This window comes from Dryas octopetala, chromosome 8, assembly GCF_963921425.1.
Source record: "Dryas octopetala chromosome 8, drDryOcto1.1, whole genome shotgun sequence".
Classification (NCBI taxonomy): Eukaryota; Viridiplantae; Streptophyta; class Magnoliopsida; order Rosales; family Rosaceae; genus Dryas; species Dryas octopetala.
This window is the reverse complement of record NC_141373.1, coordinates 114,900-138,360: the sequence shown is the minus strand read 5'-3', so window position 1 is coordinate 138,360 and position 23,461 is coordinate 114,900. Positions and strand designations below refer to the sequence as shown.

The 23,461-nt window shown below is 38.8% G+C and overlaps 1 protein-coding gene and 1 pseudogene across 2 annotated transcripts; both read left to right on the top strand.

Annotated features, from left to right (window-relative positions):
- Nucleotides 1-1,061: 1,061 nt before the first annotated feature.
- On the top strand, nucleotides 1,062-23,153 carry LOC147275505 (uncharacterized; annotated as a pseudogene). Its single transcript, XR_015123835.1, has 10 exons — nucleotides 1,062-1,065; nucleotides 2,578-2,693; nucleotides 2,899-2,970; nucleotides 20,737-20,851; nucleotides 21,223-21,360; nucleotides 21,456-21,524; nucleotides 22,107-22,197; nucleotides 22,413-22,483; nucleotides 22,625-22,725; nucleotides 22,970-23,153. The product of XR_015123835.1 is annotated as an uncharacterized LOC147275505 (transcript).
- LOC147275506 (uncharacterized) lies at nucleotides 5,507-9,076 on the top strand. The gene is made up of 4 exons (XM_086252958.1): nucleotides 5,507-7,761; nucleotides 7,866-8,174; nucleotides 8,243-8,345; nucleotides 8,438-9,076. The coding sequence occupies exons 1-4, from the start codon at nucleotides 5,507-5,509 to the stop codon at nucleotides 9,074-9,076; spliced, it is 3,306 nt and encodes a 1,101-aa protein (XP_086109084.1).
- Nucleotides 23,154-23,461: the final 308 nt, after the last annotated feature.

Here is a 23,461-nt window from a genome sequence, read left to right as displayed (position 1 = left end):
TCGGGGGAGAGTGGGTTTCGGGTGGGGGGTGGGTTTCGGCGGGGGTGGGTATTCGGGTGGGGGGTGGGTTTCGGCGGGGGTGGGTATTCAGGGGGGTGGGTTTCGGCGGGGGTGGGTTTTCGGGGGGGTGGGTTTCGGCGAGGGTGGATTTTCAGGGGAGGGGGGGTGGGTTTCCGATGGGGGGGGTGGGTTTCGGTAGGGGGGGTGGGTTTTCGGGGGGGGTGGGTTGCCGATGGGGGGGGGGTTTTGGGTTTCGGGGAAGGAGGGAGGAGGAGGAGGGAGGAGGAGGGAAGGACGAGGAGGAGGGAGTGGCCGGCGCGCTGAGAGGGAGTGAGAGCTGAGGGAAGGAGGAGTGACTGCGCGCTGCGAGGGTGTTGATGCCCAAAAATGGTAGAGCAGTCAACGTCGAGTCGAACCACGTAGGCCCGTTGACCCTCCACTGAGCGGATGACACGTCGAAGTGGGGCAGGAACGGATAGCTGGGGTCCGACTGGTGAGCAATGAGAGAGAATGATATCCAGAGCACCCTGCACAGGTACACAAAAGTGAGCGGGAAGGGCACCGGTGTGGTGCCGGCCAAAGGTCCTCCGACGCTCAAGTCAGTGTTCAGAGAGATCTGAGAGCAGAGTGAGTGAATAGTATAATAATGATTTTAGTTGTCCTTTTGTGACAAGAAGGTACCTCTTTTATAGTACCTTTGGAAGAGTGTCAACCAATCTGGTGATGACACGTGTCCCTTGTGATGACTTGCACTGTAGGAGCGCCACGTGTCACCGGTCTCGAGGATCCGAGTGAGTTGACACGGGTCGGGGCCTAGGAGGCTGGAGCTTAGGAGGCCGGAGCCTATGGGGCCGGAGCTTAGGAGGCCGGAGCCTATGGGGCCGGAGCCTAGAAGGTCAAGGCCTAGGAGGCCGGAGCCTAGCGGGGGCTTAGCTTTTGGGTCTAGGCCCAAACGACATGATGTTAAGCCTTGTGTGACTTGTCGTTATGCCCAGATGATTAATCATACGAACAGAGGGCGAGGGAGTGAGTGAGAGAGAGTGACTGAAGTGAACCCAGAAATGGGTTAAACTTAAAGACTTTGGGCGACGAACATGAATTCGTCGCCCAAAGTCGTTGACTTTAGGGCACCGTTTTATCCCGCCATAATTTCAGACTTTGGGCGACGCACTGTTCGTCGCCCAAAGCTACATTTCGTCGCCCAAAGTTGAATTTTTTTATGAACCATGATCGTTCATACGTTCGAGCTCCAATACCAAACTTCTAGATCTCCAATTGACCTAATATTTTAAAGGAATGATCTTTGAGTGACAAACTAATAAATGAACGGTTCAGATCGTTAAAAACACAATCGACATATAAGGTTCTACATATAAATCAGTGGTTTTTGCATTTGAAGAATAAAATTATATCAACTCTTTCGTTAAAACCTTGTAGCTTCAATAATTGTGAAGACCACAACGTGATTATCACAATCAGAGCCATTCTTCATATATGTTCATACTCAAAGATCAACCCTGGAAAAAATCGGCTCAATCGGAGTTCATCTACCCGTTCGATTATTATTATAAGAATCAAGATCGTTCATACATCCTAAATGCTAAACCTAACTTCTACATCTCCAATTGAGTTAATTTTTTGCATGGATGATCTTTGAGTGAGGCACTAAGGAATGATCGGTTCGGATCGTTAAAAACACAATACAAAAGTGATCTTCTACATACAAATACACTTGAAGAGTATAATTATATTAACTTTTGGGTAGAAATTTTGGCGATTCAACAATTTGTGAAGACTACAATGTGATTTCAACGATCGGAACCGTTCATTCTATTCGTTTATACTGGAAGATTAACCCTGCAAAAAATCGGCTAAATCGGAATTCATCTCATACTTCGATTCGTATTAGAAAATTTACAATCGTTCATAAGTTCAACCACCATTGTCTAACTTCTACATCTCCGATTGAGCTAATTTTTTGCATGGATGATCCTTGAGTGGGGAATTAGAAAATGAATGGTTATGATATTTGGAAATACAATCGTATCGTATGCTATTACATATATAAAATGGTAAACAAAAAAGTATTCTTACTTTGGGCGAGGAACTACAAATTTCATCGCCCAAAGTTATCTTGGGCGACGAAATGTGAAGTTCCTCGCCCAAACCATTTTTACAAAACAGGATGACCCTTTGGGCGACGAACAAGTTCCTCGCCCAAACATAGTTTGGGCGACGAACATAATTTCGTCACCCAAAGAGTCTTTGGGCGAGGAATATGTATATTCCTCGCCCAAAATGAGTTTGGGCGACGAAATATTTTGTCACCCAAAGTATGTTTGGGCGACAAATTTACGTTTTCCTCGCCCAAAGACACTTTGGGCGACGAACATGTATATTCCTCGCCCAATGTATTTCTCAATTAATTGTTTGTCGCGTATGTTTAGGCGACGAGATGAGTTCGTCGCCCAAAGTTACTTTGGGCGAGGAATGTGTTATTCGTCGCCCAAACCTTCTTTGGGCGACGGATATATTCGTCGCCCAAAGTGTGGTCGCCCAAACATGTTTTTCTTGTAGTGTACGTACAGGTGATGAAAGATAGTAATTTTAAGATTGCAACTAATGAAGAAATTGAGGTTGCGCATTCAGGGCAGTATCTTTTAAATCCTCCCATCGTCCTTGATGAGTCTAAGGTTTGTACTTAGTTACTTACTAATATATATATATATATATGTATTCCTAAATTTCAATTCATTAAGATTAAGAGTAGAAGCTAGCATGCAAATGAATTTTAATATATAATAGCTATATATATTTGTTAATGTCGTTTTGGTTTGTCAGTGCTCGAATTCACATTTGTTGATGTCAGTATATATTGTACGTTCCTGCTGAATGTAGCTTGACAACAAACTTCTGAAGAAATTTTTTGAAGAAAATCCTAGACCAAACCTTCCAGATTTTGCTGATAAGGTATATATTTTAAATGTAGCATGCATAAGACATAATTCGGAAGGCCTTCTAAATTAAGGTTTTCAATTGATTAATTATTTTCTTACTTGCACTACTCCAATACCTATCAAAGCCAACCAATATCATAAACTAATGTTTGAGTTAGTGGCTGTTATTCTCCAAACAGTGCATTATTTACTGTGGCTGTCATGAGCCACCTAATTCCACTAATTAATAGTTAGAACAGTTATAACTAAAATGAAAAATAGTTTCTGTGAGGGTTAAAGTTGTAAATATGTCATTATTTGGGCTACTGATATGTTGGCTCAGCTAATATGTATCCGTTGGTGAATTGGTAGCCTTATGTTTTCTGACAACTCTCTCCTTCCTCACCATTATTTTCAGACCGATCCCCCTTTTGTTTCCCTGTTAAACAACCAAAATTCATTCCAATACATGGTTAGTGAAAAGAAAAATCCATAGCAACTTATGCTACCACCAATATGAGCCGCCGCCCATTTTGGAACTGATGAAGGAACTAATTGCAGGCATCTGGCAGCGTGGGTTTGATTGACAACTATTTCATGGGTAAGGTTTGTTAATAGCATCAACAAATGATTATTGGTTCCTAAACTAGTTGCTTACTGTGTGTGTAGATCTATCATACCAGAAACTTTATCTTTTCACAACTGATGGAATTTATGGATTGTAAATTGGTTGTTTTCAGCAATTCCTGGGAAGGTAACTGTGTTTTCTCTGACTTGCCCAGTTTTTCCCCAAACTCTATTGTCATTCTGCTTTTATTTAATTATTGAGCTGTGAAATTTGTTTTTGGCTGAAATTTGTTTTTATGTGAAAACAAATATTGTAGGAGGTTAGATTGAATTACATTTTAAAAAAATTCGAAAATATTGGTGTTTGAGAAAACTGGGATTAAGGACCGGTCCTCACTCTTGAGGACCGGACCTCCAGTAAAATCGTGTTTGTGTTTAAGGTTTGAGGACCGGACCTCATTCTTGAGGACCGGACCTCCAGTAACTCGCTTTGAAATTTCTGGGCTTAAGAACCTGTTCTCTCCTTTGATACTTTTTCAAATTTCTGGGCTGAAGGCGTCTGGCAGCATGGGTTTGATTGGCAACTATTTCATGGGTATGGTTTATTAATAGCATCAAGGGATGATTATTGGTTCCTAAACTGGTTGCTTACTGTGTGTGCAACTCTATCATACCAGAAAATTTATTTCTTCACAACTGATGAAATTTATGGATTGTAAATTGGTTATTTTCAGCAATTCCTCATACTATCTGGGAGGGTGACTATGTTCGGTGCAATATAACCAATGAACACTGCTTTCTCTGACTTGCCCAGGTTCTTCCCCAAACTTTATTGTCATTATGCTTTTATTTAATTATTGACCTGTGGAATTTGTTGTTCGCTGAAGAGGAGATGTGGCTGAAGTTTGGGGATGAAATTTGTTTTTATGTGAAATGCACATTTGGAGTTATTAATTAGACCCTTCACTCTGCAATTCATGCTTGTAGTTTTATCCATGTTGAGCACCAGTTTACATGCAAGTGACCCTGTACTAACACTGGACTATTATGCATCTACATGTCCCACTTTGTTTGAGATTGTAAAGAATATAATGAAATGTGCAGTACGTCCTTGATAGTCTGCTTGCATTTCCATGACTTCCACAATTTTATTCATTGCTCAGTTACTCATTAGTACTGTTTCATATCTTGCAACACTAGTTAAGACTATATGATATATATTTATTTTAATTGGCTATAATTTCAAGTGGCTGCTATAATTTCAAGTTGCTGTTGTAAATTACCTGCAAACGCACCTTAGAAAGCGCCTCATCAGCTCCCACAAGGTTCTTTGGGGCCCCGGTCTCGACCAAGTGAGGGCAATGGCCATGTTCGTAGTACTAGTACCACCCCCTCCAGCTCTCATTCATGATTCAACCCACAAGTCAAAATTGGACCATGCTTTAGAGTTGTTACAGACCCTTGTTGCAGAATACTATCCAACTGAGAACTAGATGTTTACATCCACAATGCATTTCCAACTTGCCTGGACCTTCAAGTAACCCCAAGACATACTCCTATTACCATTTTATGGTCCACTAAACTCATCAGTCATCACTAAATCAAACTACAAAAAAACCCAAGTTAACAATACGACTAGAAAAAGAAATGATAATTACAAAAGAAGTACCAAGTATTACATACACCAGGTTCCATGGCCTGGTTATTTTTAAATAAGAAAACAGGTCCCACTATATCTTTAAGGTTCCACTAGTATAGACTATGATGCCCTTGCCTTCTGTGTCTAAAATGCATATGATTACCTAGTTAATCACTAAATTTGTTAGGCAGATAATTTGCCTAAGGTCTCTCTCTCTCTCTCTCTCTCTCTCTCTCGTATTCATTGCCAACACTAATATCGTTTTTAATATTTTTGTTAATATTTGCTTATATATAATATAATTTCTATTAGTGGAGACATCTTATAGAACCTTATGGTAATTACAATTGTGTCTTATTATAGGATGAGTTATAGTGTTGACAAAAGTTGGGTGAGATTAGACCGGCTAACACCCCAATATGACCATGGATTGCGAACGTTTTTGGATTTCTGTTTTGCCAATGTGGCAGTTGATAACCAAATTAAGTGTCCATGTCGTAAGTGCTACAACAGATTTTGGAGGTCTCGTAAAGATGTAGAGGATGATATGGTTGAATTTGGTATGGATCACCGATATGTGGATACAGTTTGGACCAATCACGGAGAGCAAATTGCTGAATCAAACACAATGACACCTCACACCAATTCTAAAATGCACTATGTTATGGAGGATTTATTTCATAATTATGGGGGTGAACATGATGGGAGCACTTCAGATCCTGCAACCCACGTTGGACCTACTGAAGATGCTTTGCGGTTTTATAATTTACTCAAGGAGGTTGACGTTGAACTATACCCTGGTGCAAGCCATATGAAAAAACTTGAGTTCATAGTTGAGCTCTATCACATAAAGTGTCTTTTTAGCTGGAGTGACAAGTCATTTTCGACCTTGCTGGCATTGTTAAAGAGGTCATTTCCTTTAGTGAACTCACTGCCAGATTCTTTTTACAAGACAAAAAAGCTCATAGGTGAGTTAGGCTTGAACTATGAAAAAATTGATGCATGTCCGAATGATTGCATGCTATATAGGAATGAGCATAAAGACGCTGTTGTGTGCAAAGTTTGTGGTGACCCTAGATATAGCGATGAAGGCAATGAAAACAAAAATAGAGTGCCGTTAAAAGTGTTACGTTACTTTCCAGTAACCACACGGCTGCAAAGGCTATTCATGTCTAGGCACACAGCCCAGCATATGACATGGCACAAGACTGAAAGTACTGACGGCATTATGAGGCATCCGTCTGATTCACCTGCTTGGAAAGAGTTAGACAAGCGTTATCCGGACTTCGCCTTGGAGCCCCGTAATGTGAGGTTTGGTCTTGCAAGTGATGGATTTAATCCGTTTGGTCATATGAGTCTTTTTCATAGCACTTGGCCAGTGGTGCTTTGTGTCTACAACCTCCCTCCATGGATGTGCATGACTCAACCTTATTTAATCATGTCTTTACTCATACCCGGACCGAAAGCCCCAGGCAATGATATTGACATTTATCTGGAACCGTTGATAGATGAGCTGACTACATTGTGGAATGATGGTGTCAGTACATATGACGTTCACACCAACCAAACTTTCACACTTAGAGCAGCCTTATTGTGGACAATTAATGATTTCCCAGCATATGCTAACTTGTCCGGGTGGAGCACGAAAGGTGAGTTAGCTTGTCCACAATGTCAAGAGAAAACAGAGCATCTGTACTTACCTTGTAGCCGAAAACAATGTTATTTGGGGCACCGCAGGTTCCTACCCATGACGCATCGTTTTCGAAAAGAAAAAGTTGCATTCAATGGACAGTGGGAGTTAAGGCCTGCCCCTGCTTCCCTTTCAGGGGAAGCATGCCTACTGAATTTATCTGGTTTAAGCTTCACACTTGGAAAGAAAAAGAAGAATAAGAATCGGCCGAGACAAAGACGTGCATCTGCACCCACCATTCCAGAATACCAGGGACCTTGGAAGAAGCAGAGTGTGTTTTTTAGGTTACCCTATTGGAGGTACAACTTATTGCGACATAACCTTGATGTGATGCACATAGAGAAAAATGTGTGTGATAGCATTATTGGGACTCTTCTAGGGTTGGATGGGAAAAATAAAGATACGGTGAAGGCACGTGGTGACCTTGAGAAGTTAAATTTGAAGCCTGAGCTTCATCCAGTCCGAATTGGTAGCAAAACTTTTCTGCCAGCAGCAGCATATACTCTTACTAATAAAGAGAAAGAAATGTTTTGTGAGGTTCTTAAAAATGTTAAGGTTCCAGATGGATATTCCTCAAACATTGCTAGGTGTGTGAGCGTGAAGGAGAAAAAAATCATGGGTCTAAAAAGTCATGATTGTCATGTTTTGCTGCAAACTTTGGTACCCCTGGCAGTTCGACGAATACTCCCACCACGGGTGGCTGGCATTATTCTTGAAATGTGCAGCTTTTTCAAAAATATTTGTGTCAAAGCTGCCACCTCACAAGCATTCATAGACTTGAACCCCCGGATTGCATTAACCCTTTGCCAAATGGAGCGGATTTTTCCACCAGCTTTCTTTGACATTATGCTTCACCTACCAATACACCTAGCCTCGGAGGCTGCTATTGGAGGTCCAGTTCAATATCGGTGGATGTACCCAATTGAAAGGTACGATTCCAACTTGCTTTTCTTGAATTTCCATAACAACAATGGAGTAAAATGTTTATTCATGTTTAACCATTGACCTTACCTCAAATTTTTGTTTGGTGTAGGTATTTGCATACACTCAAGTCTTATGTTAGGAACAAGCGTAGACCCGAGGGTTGTATAGCCGAGGGTTACATAGCAGAAGAATGCATGTCTTTTTGCTCCATGTACTTGGATGATGTTGACACTCGCCGAAATAGATTTGGCCGAAATAGTAATGACGGTTCTCATTCATTACGTGAAGGCTTTGAAATTTTTGCAGGCAGAGGCATTCAGATGGGAAGTGGAACTACAAAATTCCTCGACTACACAATATGGGAGCAGTTATGGCGTTCATGTCTGTTTAATTGCACTGAGGTTGAGCCATATTTAAGGTAAGAACTTGTGTTCATATACAAGTTCCTAAAAATTAATACCTGACACTTACTTACTCGCCCCGCAGTGAGCACATGGCAACCTGCCTTGCTGCAAGGGGACGGAGGACGACGATAATGACATGCACTGCTCAAGCTACCGATTCTTTCCCTCATGTATTTAAGCAACTTGTAAGTTATGATTGAATCTCACACACCTTACTAATTGCATGTCTTATAATTTAATATGTGATTATTTATGGTTGTCCTTATTGTCCATATAGGTGGAAACAATGTTAGTAAATGGGAACCATGTTCATCCAGACTTAGGGGCAATTTCATTTGGCCCCTCTCAATGGGCGATGCATCTAAAGAGTTTTGTTATTAACGGTTTTCGTTTCCGAATCAAGTCCGTGGATGTACGAAAAAAAAATCAAAATTGTGGGATCTTTGTGGCTGCCAATACACCAAGTTACTCAAGCACGAGAGACCAAAGACCCATAACTGCCCTAGTGGATTTTTACGGGGTCGTAATAGATATTGTGAAGTTGGATTTTGGAGATGGTCGTACATGCGTATTGTTTGATTGTGAATGGGTTGATAACCATGTTGGGTCAAAAGTTGATGCATTTGGATTCAAATTGGTTAACTTCAAAAAAAAATTGAATACAAAAGACACTTTTGTACTTGCTACACAGGCCAAGCAAGTGTTCTACGTTCAAGACCCCTTGGATCCTGATTGGCATGTCATAGTTGATACTGAACCACGTGATCTGTATGACATGAATCTTGTGGTTCCATTTGATGTCTACGGAGTTCAAACCTTGGATGAAATTTGTAGAGGTGATGATCAAATTAATCCAAGGGGAGATATCGAAGGAACAACCATTGATGAACGACTATCCCCAATCAGAACCACATAAACAAATTGTACTTGCTGTCACCGGGCCAAACCTGTTATAATTCTCCATATGTTAGTTTTGGCAATGTAAAATTTGAAAACAATGTCGCTCTGTTGATGGTGGATGCACTCCCAAACACATTAAAATGTCGATTTCTAGAGTCATTGATGTATAAATCACAATTGGCCTTTTTATTTTGGGGTTGTATTGATAACGTAATGTTTTCAATTAGTTGAGGACTGGGTGCTTTTTGTATTTAAGTGGTTTTTAGGTTCGAGTGCACAAACTTTACATAAATAAAATGAAATAAAATTTTTTTATAAAGGACCGAACCTCTCTTCAGAGAACCGGTCCTCCAGATGCGACCCATTTTGTCTACTTCAATTGAGAACCGGACCTCCCTTTTGAGGACCGGTTCTCCAGGGGCGATGCTTCATCATCTTTGCTTCTAAATTGACTAAGAACCGGACCTCCTTTTGGGCTACACAAACTTCGTTTTAAAAAAAAAAATTGAGGACCGGACCTCCAACTCAAATGACCGGTTCTCCAGAGGAGATCCAATTTTTCTGCAGCAATTGAGAACCGGACCTACATTGTGAGAACCAGACCTCCAGGGAGATGCTTCATCGTCTCTGCTTCCAATTTTTGACTGAGAACCGGACCTCCTTTTCGAGAACCGGACTTCCAGAGGCGCGATGCTCTTATTAAAAAAATTAAAAAACCCCTTCTTCTTTTTTCCTTCCTTTCCCCCTTTTCTCGTGACCTGTGCCCCCCTCATTCTCCACTGCGTTGGTCTTCTTCTCCTTATTCTCTCTTATTTTCTTCTCTCTTCCTCCTCTCAATCCCTCATCAAATCACATTTAATCTCAGAATTTCTTCTTACTTCTCAATTTTCGGCCCTGTCGGAAGATTACCCATTGATTTCTGTTCTTGACCAAGGTATTTCTCTAATTTTTCGGCAATTTCTTCCTTTTCCTTAAATTTTCGGCATTTATTTATTTATTTTTTATGTTTTCTAACTTGCTTTGTCTTCTTTGTTGCTTGTTTTTTTGTGTTTCCACTTATTTCTTGAATATGTTCGATGGATGTTATGGCTTGTCCTCTCGGGTATGTGTTCTCTTTCTCCAAACATACAATTTGTGCTTCTCTAAACTTGCTTGGGACATTGTTTTTGTTTGCTGGTATGGGTTCCCTTGTGTAATTTCTTGGGATTATTTGTGCCTTATGAATATTGTCATCTCTGATTGACGGATGGGTTTTTGCATTTTTGAATTGTCCTTGGGTTGTTGGTCTTACTTGTTGTTTGGTTGATGGTATGGCTTGTTGTTTTGTTGTGGTGTCTAGTCTAATGGCCCCTAAGAAAGCATCCTCTCAGCAGCCCATTGCTAAGAAAAGGAAATCTCAAGCGACTTCTTCCGAACCTCAGGAAGAGACTCCTCTTCCTAGGGATTCTCCTAGTCAGTATAGACGGTTTCGCAATGTGGACTGTGAAGCCCGTTGGGGCGCGATAGAAGAAAGAGGTTTTATCTCTGAGCGTCCAATTGTCATTCGAGACATGAGTGCTGACTTCGTGAATATTTTAGCGGCACGTGGTCTTCGACCATATGTCGAATCCTTCCCTCAATACAATACCAATCTTGTTGGTGAGTTTTATGCCAACTTTCCTCCCGATTTCAAAGTAACCAAGGATTCACATGTGTTTCTTCGGGAGCACAAATGTATGATTACTCGTGATGACATTCGTAGTGTTTGTAAACTACCCTCCTCTGGCAAAACTGATTATAAAAAGTTTCTTAAGTTCACTTCTTCCTTAGCACGGGAACACATTATCACCACTCTTTATGATGCACCAACATTCGTTCCCCCTGCCTCTCATCGCGTCATCTCTGGTTCTTGCACACAACTATTCCGTATGCTATTTATGTTTGTTCGATGCAATGTTTATCCCACGAGTCAAAAATCCCGCATCTCTGATGAAGCGTGTAGGTTGATGATTGCCTTGAATACCCCTGATGTTCCCGTTCCTTTGGAGGACATCATTTTCACTCATCTTGTGGAATGTGGTCGCACGATCAAAAATGTGAACTCTCAACTTTCATTTCCTTGTCTCATCACTCGCCTTGCCGAACGTTCTGACATTCCTGTGATGGATGATGATCCACTATGGGATCCAGATGGTCCGATTGACGGATGGGTTATGCGCAAAAGTGATGCTAACTCCCGGTCTGTGGTGGCTCAAGTTCCTGAGGCGATTCCTCCAGCTCCTACTGCTCCCTCTAAGCCGTCTTCTTCTGGAGTTTCTGCTGCACCTAACTTTGTTTCCATCATGGAGCGTCTTGACCTTGGATTCTCAACGGTTAACTCTCGCCTGGATGCTTTTGATAACCGCATGGATGCATTTCAGCAGCAGTATACTGGGGATTTGCACGACATACACTCGACCCTTAGCGAACTAAAAGATCGTTTACCTGATTTTTATCCTTAGTTTTTATTGTATTAGGCTTGGAAGCTTTAATGTGTTAGAAAGGGGGAGATGTAGTGATTACTTCACCTGCTTTAGAATCTTTTTGAACTGATTCAATGGTTGTCATATTTTGTTGTACTTCAGTTTTTAATTCACATTGAATCTTCTCTGGCTTGCTTTCCATTTATTTCTCTGTCTTGCTTTCCATTTATTGCTAAAGAGGGAGATTGTAAGTTTAACTTTGTAATTGGATATTTCCTTAGACAAAACGCTCATGCAATATGCTCACATCAATATTGTAAGCTCAAAGTACTATGCTCGCATCATCTTAAGCTTTTTCGCCTCTATTTCAATCTATTTTAACAAAGTAAGTTGACCTAGAAGACCACATGCAGTGTAGGAGGTTAGATTAAATTGCATTTTTTATAAATGGTGAAAATATCTTTGTGTTCGAGAAAACTATGATTGCGAACCGGTCATCACTCTTGAGGACCGGACCTCCAGTAAACCCGTGTTAATTTTTAAGGATTGAGGACCGGACCTCATACTTGAGGACTGGACCTCCAGTAAACCCGTGTTAATTTTTAAGGATTGAGGACCGGACCTCATTCTTGAGTACTGGACCTCCAGTAAACTCGTGTTAATTTTTAAGGATTGAGGCCCGGACCTCATTCTTGAGGACCGGACCTCCAGTAAAATCGTGTTTGTGTTTAAGTGTTGAAGACCGGACCTCCAGTCAGTCGCTTTGAAATTTCTGGCCTTTAGAACCTATCGCCTCCATTGAGGTACAAACGAGAGAACCAACAACAACGAGGTGCCTTCTTCTTCAAGTTTGAGTCCCTACACTTGTTTTCGGATTCCTTATATATTATGTCTTACCCTAAATTACATTAAATCAGTTGTCTACAGTCAAAATTAGAGTTTGATTTTACACAAATTTATGCTATATTCTAAATGGTATGTAAAAATATTGGTATGCAAGTATTAGTGCTTTAGGGTCCTTTGCATTGTGCCTATTTCAAAGCTTATAGTCTTACAAAATTAGAAAACAATTTAAGCCTAAGATACTAAAAAGACCTCTGAGATTAAGTCTATGAAAATAAACTGTACCACCAATTGACTGAAAGGCTAGCAAGTACAATATTCCCCTGCCATGAATTCACTATCAGTCCCTATCACTCCAGTTTTAATATGAGTGTTCAGTTGAAAAATAGCAATATTGAGTTGATTGAGGGTGATGTTGCAGACAAAGTAGTGTTGAGATTCCACATGCACGACCTGACTAAAATTTAGTAGTCTAAGGTGTATAGCCTACACATACATATCTGCTGTTTTATTCACTATTACACCATACCTCAACACAAACATAGCTTCTATATAAATCACTAGTGTTGTCTGCTGATGGTAGTCTCAAAATTACTCCACCAGTAACCACAAAGAACATAACCATGTCTAAGGAAGTTAGGACCCCAGTAAACCCCAATGTCTATCGTGAGCTATGGTTTGAAGACCCTTGTTATGATACACCAGTTTTGGATGCCTGCTCCCAAACCGATTCAAGTGAAAACCCTCATGAAGAAAGAGATTTTAAAAACTCCGTGCTGGCCACTTGGGTACCTCAAACGCGCCATGTTCTTCCTCACCGGAATGGGCAAGGTGACACAAACTGCTTTGGAGAACCAATTCCTGGTGGGCAATATTCGGCTGAAAGGTTAGTACAAAAAGCTAACATAGATCAATCCCCTGCCAAACTAATTCCCTATGTTGAGAAAAACCTTGTAAGCACTGCTCATTATTCTCGAACCCCTAGTCACAGCGCCCACACTATTGAGAAAGCAGAACATTCAAATGCAAAATCTCCCACTAATATATCTCATGATAGGCCTTTATGGATCGATGATTGTAATGATAGTGTGGCTTTATCAATTGATGAGACTGATAGTTACGGAAAAAATTGGTCTGACTAAGGTGGTGTTGTCTGTAGTTTACAATTTAGTGGGAACTCAAAGTGTTTTGTTATGTATGTTTTCTATTAAATGCTATATATTTCTTCGAAGGGTAATGAAATGTCTTTACTTATATGTACAGGTTATGTGCATTTCTTTGTTTGTTGTGTTATTCTCTATCCCCATTGCCTATCACAACACCGATAAGAAAGAGGTTTTTTTTGTTGACATTAAACAAATTGTTCAATGCAATGATTTTTTTCCACAATGTGCAGTTTTTAGAAAAAACTATATTTACTCCATTTGAACTATCCTAATCAATTTATAATGACAAAAACTAATACATTTGTGGCTCCGAAATAACTGAAATCATACTAACTGGTGTAGGTTTACTAATCCAAATCCACTCACGAACAAACAAGATTGTAGGATTACAAATGAAGTGGATTTTGATAAGGTATTTCAGCATAGCATGGCTTTGATCATATAGATGAACTGAAAAAGAAAACCCTTTTTAAAACTCCAAAAGCTGCCTCATGAGCCTATCAACTGTTCACATTCTGCATGAGGAATCTTAACTGTTTCGTCTGTGATAGAGTGGACATGTCAATAGCAGAAATCAGTCCACTCAACTATTGCATGCACAAAGCTGAGAAATCACTGTTGATTGTTATTCATGGTTCAGCTTATTAGAAGTGCATGGGGTGGAGGTGGAGCAGCCCAAACCACCACAGCAACCTCAGCCAGCACCTACTGCACATAGTACTTCCAAGGGTGAAGGTCGAAGGTATCGATATAAGAAGAAGGCAAACAGGGCGAGGTGGACTGTGCCTAAACCTGCAACCCCAGAAAATGACTCTTTTGACGGTACCGACAGTGAGTATGAAATGTATTTGAGGGAGGTGGAAGATGTCTATGCATGGTGGACTAAGGAGCATAGCAGCAAACCACCAACTGATTTAGGAAATTAGGTGATATCCCTGCTGAATATGTTGATCTCAGGTGTATCCATTTGGATGCTAGATCTTTAGGCTAAATAAAATAGCTAGAGTGGGATCATATGGGCAGGGGAAGTAGCATTGGAATGTAATGAATCATATGAGCTAGAGTGAGATCATATTAACAGGGAAGTAGAATGTAATGGATCTTACACTCTATTGTATAAGGGAGTCACATGTAATGTAATGTATGAAGGTGGAGTATTTTAAATGTTTTAACTTTAATGTGTTGTTGTTTGGTAATTCAAAAGGCAACTTGCAAAAGGTGAAACCCACACCATCACAACAGCAAAACCATGACATACTTCAATTGAAATGTCAAGGTAAAGCATACTTTTAAAAAACTAAACCAACTTTCTTATTGTACTTAAGAAAACTAGTTAGCCAAAAAACTGACAAAAGAAAAATTATTACTTTTGTGACTTTTATTATTAATTAAGAAAACTGGACAGCATAAAAACATAGACAAAAAAAAAACACTAAATTGTTACTTTTGTTACTTTTATTAATACTTAAGAGAACTAGTTAGAATAAAAACTAAATTAATATAAATTATTGGTAGATGATGACTTTTCTTAATTATGATGTTGTTTATTAGTTTGGTTGTGATGGTGTACTTTAAGAAGTGGAATAAAGTAACCAGATTAATTCTATCTAATGTCATCATATACATACCCACTGTTGAGAAGGAACTTGGCCATGCAGGTACGCAGCTTGTTTTAGTGCATTGTGATAAGGTGGAAGACAGCTATTGTTCCCCTAGTATACAACTTAACTTAGCTGTTGGTTTCTTTGGTGTGGAAGGATGTGCAACAACAGTGGTGGGAGGGAAACTTTTACCTTGGCGCCATGGCTGAAAGTTCAAAGTGAATCAAATCCATTTCCCCAAATGTTTTACCTCCAAATGTTGTAAAAGTGATGGGAATATATTATATTTTTAACAAAAACAATTGATTTCTAAAATAAAAGAGGAGTGGGATTATTTTGGGCCACATCCCTAAGCCATTATTTGGCCATATACGTGAAGGCTTTATATAAGAGATCTGCTGCTTCAGTGGGATACAGACCTTTATTTGCTCCTTTACTGTCTTCTCTTAAGAACTGCGCACCTAGTGGCTGTTAGGTGAAGGTGAGAGTTAAAGTTTGTTTGAGCAAGCATCAGGTGATTAACACACAACTGGTTTTTGTTTTGTTTGGTTGTAGAGTCAAGATTCTCTTGAGTACATTAAATACTATTGGTGCTGCTATTGATGTATGTATGCTATTATTTTAGTTTATTCATTACTGTGTTGTAGGCAACCCTCACATGTAACAATCGACCAAACTGTGTTGTATCAGTATGTCACTTTAAGTCTGCAGGTTAAAGATTCCACAGCATCTACTTCATATATCTTGGACATTTGTGTTGTATCCTTCCTCTAGAAGAGGATCTACTGAAAGTGTGTTTTGCCAAATGCAAATATTTTTATGCTCTTATAAACCTGCAGACACACACACACAAGGCCTAAGTCTATTGCGTAAAACCTGGATTCTTACTAAGGTTATGAATCTGGATGGAATAATAGGGCCTATTCTAACATAATAAATTGAAAATCCTAATAGGGCCTATTCATACATGCTATACACATTGATATACAAAAATGACAACACAAAATTAAATAGTGAGATTGAATCTTCAGTAGAAGTAATGAAACAATATTATTAGAAATATATGTCACTGAAAGGGGTGTAACAAGTATTGGATGAAAGGTTTATTCATGACATGTGGACCAACAATGTTTTAAATAGAAGTTTATGCTGAAATGTTTCTTTAAAAAAGAATTTTAATAATGTCATGTATTTTAGAATTGGACTACTTTTAGAAGACTAAGAGCACATTTCAACTCTATCAATTGTAATGCTCTGTAGGCTTTGGCATCATTACAATTATACATTTCAGAGAACCGGTCCTCTAATTTGAGGACCGGACCTACAGTTTACTCATGTTTCTTTTAACTGCTTGAGAACCGATCCTCACCAGTTGAGGACCGGACCTCCAGTACGTCTCTTTCAAATTTCTGGGGTTGAAAACCGGTTCTCTCCATTGAGAACCGGACCTCCAGTCAACTATGTTTGTTTTAAGGCTAGAGGACCGGACCTCCAGTACGTCTCTTTCAAATTTCTGGGGTTGAAAACCGGTTCTCTCCATTGAGGACCGGACCTCCAGTCAACTATGTTTGTTTTAAGGCTAGAGGACCGGACCTCACCATTTGAGGACCGGACCTCCAGTAAGTCGCTTTGAAATTTCAGGACTTCAGAACCGGTTCTCTCCATTGAGGACCGGACCTATATTTAATTATGTTTGTGTTTAAGGCGTTGAGGACCGGACCTCACCAGTCGAGGACCGGACCTACAGTCAGCCGCTTTGTCATTTCTGTGATTGAGAACCGGTTCTCTCCTTTGAGGACCGGACCTCCTGTGAACTATTGTTTGTTTTTAAGGCTTTAGGACCGGACCGCACCAGTTGAGGACCGAACCTCACTAAGGTTATGAATGTGGATGGAAGGACATTTATATATGCTAGGACCAATCATGTTATACATATATAATGTCTAATGGATTGAAATAACCTCACTATGATTTACATAATGTTAATACATAACTTGTTTGTTGGTGGCAGCTGAAAGGAATTTCGGACTAACATAGTTAAATATCTTTCGATTGTGCAGCTAATTTTCCATTTAGTGTCTGCACTTGGTAGAAATGGCAAGAACAAGGTAAATGTTTAAATCCCATATGGCATCAGTGGGATTGTTTTTTACATGAAAAACATTTAATAATTGCATGTGGTCTAATTATGGTCTGATGAGTGCCTAATTTTTGTTTAAACAACCAGTGAAGCTGTACCTCACCCTCTGGCAGTGGGACTCGATGATGTGCAAGGATTAGGGACTGGAGATGGGGGTGAGCATGGTTTGGAGAATGAGTCTGAGACCCAAGCAATAGGAAACCAAGCAGATGTTCAGGCAGCCTTTGATGCTATTCAAGCACAGGCACTTGGTAATGACCAATTCATTCCAAATCCCATAGAGGTTGCGGTTCATGTTGGGCAGGCTGATGAAGAGGAGAATGATCAGGCCCATATTGCTATTGTGGACTTGAGGAAGCGCAGGGGTCGCAACCATCCAAACTGGGCAATATCCGGACGTGAGATTATGAGGTTCAACAAGTATGGGCAAGCAGTGGCACCTAGCAGAACTGTGGCGCGCTTTGCTCGTTACCTAGGCCAACTGGCCATCGATAACAAACTTTTCCCAATTAATGTGGAAGATTGGAGACAATTTCGAGGGCTTGTGCTAAACACGTCTTGGGCCAAAATTGAGGTATACTTAGCAACACATTGAATTTACCAAGATTTGTTATTTAGTGATTGTTATTACTTCATTATGCAAAATTATTGGTGTGCAGGCAACAATTGACTGGAATGACAGTAGGACTAAGGCTTTGGCCTTGAGAATTCGGTACGTGGTGGAGACAAAATTGAATGAACGTTGGAAGCATCACAAGTGCATCCTGCGCAAAGATTGGTACTACTCGAACCTGAACACAAATGCAAGATTCCACTGTGGTGACCAGCATGTATGTCCTCTCCAATGGACACGATTGGTTGCATTTTGGGATTCCGAAAAGGGAATGGTAAGTTCATTTTCAAGTTATATAAGTGTATGCATGTGAAATATTGTTCAAGTTTATGAATTTCTAATTAGCAGACCTAATTCTTAATTTTTTATTTGGTAAATTAATCCTAATTTGAATTTCTTTGTGTAAAGTAAATGTGAAATATATGCTAAATATATATGACATATATATAACACATGTGCAATTTTTGGATTAGTTTACAAAATCTAACATCAAATTATGTTATACTTCAGTAATGCAATTGTTTATGTCAAACTAAGATGTGTATTTGTGTACATGCAGCGTCGCCGTGCAATTAACATAGTGAACCGTGCAAAGCTGAATATGGGCCACACAACCGGGACCAAATCATATGCGCAGCTGCGAGATGAATATGTGAGTATAGGCTGCGCATATTGAAAACCTTTTCTAAGTGAAAAACAGAGTTGTGCTTTTCAAAATACAGAGGCAGTTGATTTATTTCATATTATTCACATAAATGTATGGAATTGGCAGATACAAGAGCATGGGTATGAGCCTGATCGGATTGAATTTTTCAAGCTGACCCATCGCAAGGCAAGTGGGGAGCCTGTTGATGCAACATCTGGGAGAATCATGGTGAGTGTAACTGGAACCTGTTGCATATATTGAATTATTCTACTCTTGTTTCTCTCCAACAGATTATTTGATGCCACGTGGTTCTTCAACATCCATTGAATGTGAATCATCACATGATGGGACTAACACCTCCTTTATTGTAAATGCCCTCCTTTATTGTGTGTGCAACATGTGATTTAGGTGGTGAAAAAGGCCTGGATTGTTTATAAATTACTTAGCTATTATGTACATGATGATTTGGATAGCAGGGTTCGTGCAATCCAAGAGATGCCGAATAGTAGGGAGCTGACAGAGAAGGATTGCAATGATGTGTTTGCTGCTGTTCTTGGCCCAGAGCACGGGAATCGTGTAAAGGGTTATGGCATTGGGGTCACTCCCTCAGACATACCAGGGTTTGTGTCTGATAGGCGAGGTTTGTCAGCGGAATTGCATGCTCTGCGCGCTGAGTATGAGCAAGAAATCGAGAGAGCTGCCAGAGAATCAGAACAACAGAAAGAGGAGATTGAAAGAGGAAGACATGCGATGGATCAATGCCGTTCTGAGTTGGAGCGAGTTCGAAACATGCATGAAGAGGAGATTATGCATCTGCAAAGGCAGCAGCAGTACATGGAGATGCACTTTGAGACTCGTGTTACAAGTGCTCTTGACAATTACTTCAGGAATGCTGTTTCGCCTACTGGAAGCACGCAAGCAAGCTTGGGTGCGTCACTACAAGTCTTAGCAGAGTGTTCCGCACCACAGCTTGAACAATCACTTCCAGTTCGTGATGCTCATAACCCTTTTGCTACAAATATGTCCTATCGTGGTCGTTTTCAGAATGCTTCCTCCTCTCCAAATGAAGGCACAAGTCAGCACGGAAGGCTGTCAACTGCTAGTGGGGGGAACTTTGCCTCTCGGAAGTGAAATAGTTGGTGATATTGCCAGAGAGGTGTGTGATAGCTAGACTTCAATATATCTGCTGCAACTGCTGCAACACTTTTGTTTTTGAAACTTATTTTGGATAGTAGCACTTGCTAATATATCTTAGCTTGTTGGCCAAATATATAATAGCAAGTGTACTTCTTTTGGGCATCCTAGCGTATAGTTGGTTAAGTCTGCTGTGTTAATTTCATCAGGGATGAAACTTGCATTTTCAGGTTGTAATTAATGGTTGGTGAATGCAGACTTTTTAAGTGGTTGTGCATATTAGAAAAATGCTTTAGAGATAGCATTTGCTGCAGCAATGTTTGTAATTCCTCTGGCACTCATCAATATGAATATATGTTTATCCTTATGTTTGGAAAACAAGTTCCATTTGATTAGCTTCCCATTTGGTCTTTTTGGAATGTATGTTCTATGATGATTTTATTAGCCACAAAATCAATTCAGCAAATACAATAGTTTCAATGCAGAAGTAACAATTAATGAATCCACTGTTTGTCGTTAGTGTAACCATTTAATCAACCAATAATTTTCATAACAAATGGGGTTGAATTGTATTAGTAATTTCATGTCACCATATGAATATTAGTGGAACATGTTCAAACCATATATGGAATTAGTTGGCAATATTGGTAGCACATAATGTCCAGGTTGCCACCAAATTAATATAAATTTCAAACCATTTGTGAAAGAGTTGACATGTTTAACCAACTACTGCAGCAATGGTGAGAATCACTGTCAAACCAATCATCTTTGGTTTAATAAGGCATGGCTAATCAGTTTTTTATTATATCTTTAGTTTCACTAAACCACCAACAAAAGTTCCTGTTAGTTGCTTAAGCCCTTGTCTACATCAATGTCAGATTTGATCTTTGCAGTCACCAAAACCTTGAGATTGGCATGTATTGAGTATTAGCCACCTCAATCTGTACAACTAACAGCTTATTAGAGGCTAATTGGTGGCTAATAGCTTAAACAACTAAATATTAGTTGTTTAATGGAGGGAGGATACCCTTGAAATTGGTTGGCTTTGATAAGAATTGGAGTAGTGTTGGATCATCATGAATTCATGATCAGTACATTATCTTCCGACGCGGCATAGGATTTGATAAGACAACCGATTTCTTTCTCGTGGAGAAAGTGGACCTTATCATTGCACTCGTATGTAGAAATACCTTTTAAAAGTAACTAAGTAAGTCATTTTTGGTACAGAACCAAGTAATTTTTTAAAACTTGTCTAGCTAGCTACTGTCATACTCCATGCATAGATATATATATATATACATATATATTGATTCTTGGAACTTAATTATATATATGATTAAAAATGTTTAAAATTTAATTAATAGATGCATGCGATCATCTTTTGCATGTATAGATTACTAATTAATTTGTGTTGTGATTGGTGTTACCAACACGTACGTACTGTACTATTGAGCTAGCAAATAGCTAGCTATGAGAAACTAAATATACTTTAGGTTTAATTCATTAAGGCTTAAGCATTGATTTTTGTATTTTTCTGTATCCCATTAATTAATTGTTGGTGTACGTACGTTATTGCAGGACCGAACAATTTTTATCCAAAGGGTCAAGTGTAAAACGCAAGGAAGATCCATTACTGGATGATGAAAATGACGGTGGCTCATCAGATGGGGGTGACATATATGTTGAACGAATCCGCCTTGAAAAACTGGAACTAAGGTTTTTTTATTTTTCTTACATTCGTTAATTTTCTCATCCGCCTTGAAGTACTTCACGACATTAATTTATATATATGTTGTATGTGTGTTCTTCAGCCTTAAAAATTTGCTGACCAAGAACACAATCCAAGAGCCAACTTTTGAAAGGATAATTGTTGTTTACAGGTACCTAACTACTTTCTTTCTTTATAAAATTAATTAATATATATTAATATTGTTTTGCATATATATATTATATAGATACATTCATATATAATATATATATGTTCTTGAAAACAATTAATGAGTTAATTACATGGTTGATTTTTATTTAATTTGTCCATCATTTTCAAAACCATTCTCTGTTATATGTATATTATATCACAATTAAGGTTGGACATGCATATGGTTGTTGCTCGATGCAAGTATATAATGTATTTTCTTCTAATCTGATGGAGGAATATAAGGGGGCCGGCTTGCAGTTGCAGAGAGATTTATTTGATATATATATATATATATATATTTATTAATTGGGAATGGAATGAAAGTTCAGCTATACGCATGATACTGATCTCATAAGTTATGGACTTTAATTAATTTATTATGAATTAATGGGGAGGGGATTTAACTGCTTATTGATTGAATTGATGCTCTAGCCTCTAGGAATTGAAAATTTGAAATGATTTAATCCATTCCCGAGGCTGAAATTGATAACCTAGCATGAAAATAATGTATTGATCATCGATAAGAAGAATTATAACTTTTCAGGCACTCAAGTCCACCAGACGAACTACACGACGGGGGAATATATGTTAAACATTTCAAAAATATCCCAATGGCTGATTTGGTGATAGTTCTTGTGAGTTTTTTTTTCTCTCTCTCTCTCTCTCTCTCTCTCTCATACTAGCTAGATTAATTTCTTTAAAATTAATTAAATATTAAATTTCCCTTGAAGTATGTGTATGTACATATATATATATATATATATATATATATCATGGTTTCAATTAGGGTTTACACAACAACTAATATTGATGGATGGATGATCAATAAAGTAGTTTAATTAATTTACAGCCTGAGAAGAAGAACCCAGGATTAACTCCAATGACTGGCTCACATTCCTTGGCTCTGCCGTAGTTGGGTTGGTAAGTAAGTTATTAATTTATATATATAGAGCAGCAATTAATGAAGTTGTCTTCTAATTGTCCTTAAATTTTTATCTTGTGAAATAAATAAATAAATGCAGCTAATTAATTGCTATTTCATAATTAATTTACGTACTGCAGGTTGCTATTATTACTTCGCTTGAAATGCCTAAAGTTGATCTGTGGGTCATTTTTGCAATTCTTTCCACTGTGACTGGTTACTGTGCTAAGACATACTTCAGGTACGTATGTACGTAACTATTTTTTTTTTTGAGAATCGTAGGTAATTAATATTTAAGTTTCTCAATTATTTTTGGCCAACAAATAAAAGTTTCCCCATTATTTCATATATAATTTACTGATATATATATATAGCCTAATTCCACACTTTTCTTATTGATTTTTTCGATCTGACTTGAACTAATTAAATATTACCTTACGTGAGTGTGTATGCATGTACATATACGTACGTATATATGAATTTAGGATACCCTTGGACGGTATAGCTGCGTTGGGCTGAAACGTGCTAACGAGATCATTGGCACCACCACTGAGGAGCTTGTCCTTAAGGCAAAACAAGCTGATAATATAGATCAGGCGAGGCAAGCAGCTGTTGCTGAGGATGATGAGGAAAATTAAACAAAGCTATAGCTAGCTCATCGATCAAGGGTAGTGCATGCATGCAACTGCTAATTATATATATATATATATATAGAGATTAATATATTCATAATTAAGTAGAACAAACATAAGTATTTCTATGACATTTGTTATTTTGCATGAGGTTCAACATTTTAGGATATTGATTTCTATATAATTTTAGGGTATATAATTATTGTTCGAAGTTATATTTTAAATTTTAACTCTCAAGTTTTGAACTAACCAAGAAACAGAAACTCAAAACCATAAGAGTTAAAATCAAGAAATATATATCGATTGATGATTTATATCCTAAGTAATTAAATACTGCCAAGAATA

Coding starts and splice junctions, on each gene's coding strand:
- LOC147275506 (XM_086252958.1), top strand. CDS start 5,507: ATGAGTTATAGTGTTGACAAAAGTTGGGTGAGATTAGACCGGCTAACA. Junction 8,175..8,242: donor GAGGTTGAGCCATATTTAAG/GTAAGAACTTGT, acceptor CTCGCCCCGCAG/TGAGCACATGGCAACCTGCC. Junction 8,346..8,437: donor CTCATGTATTTAAGCAACTT/GTAAGTTATGAT, acceptor TTGTCCATATAG/GTGGAAACAATGTTAGTAAA.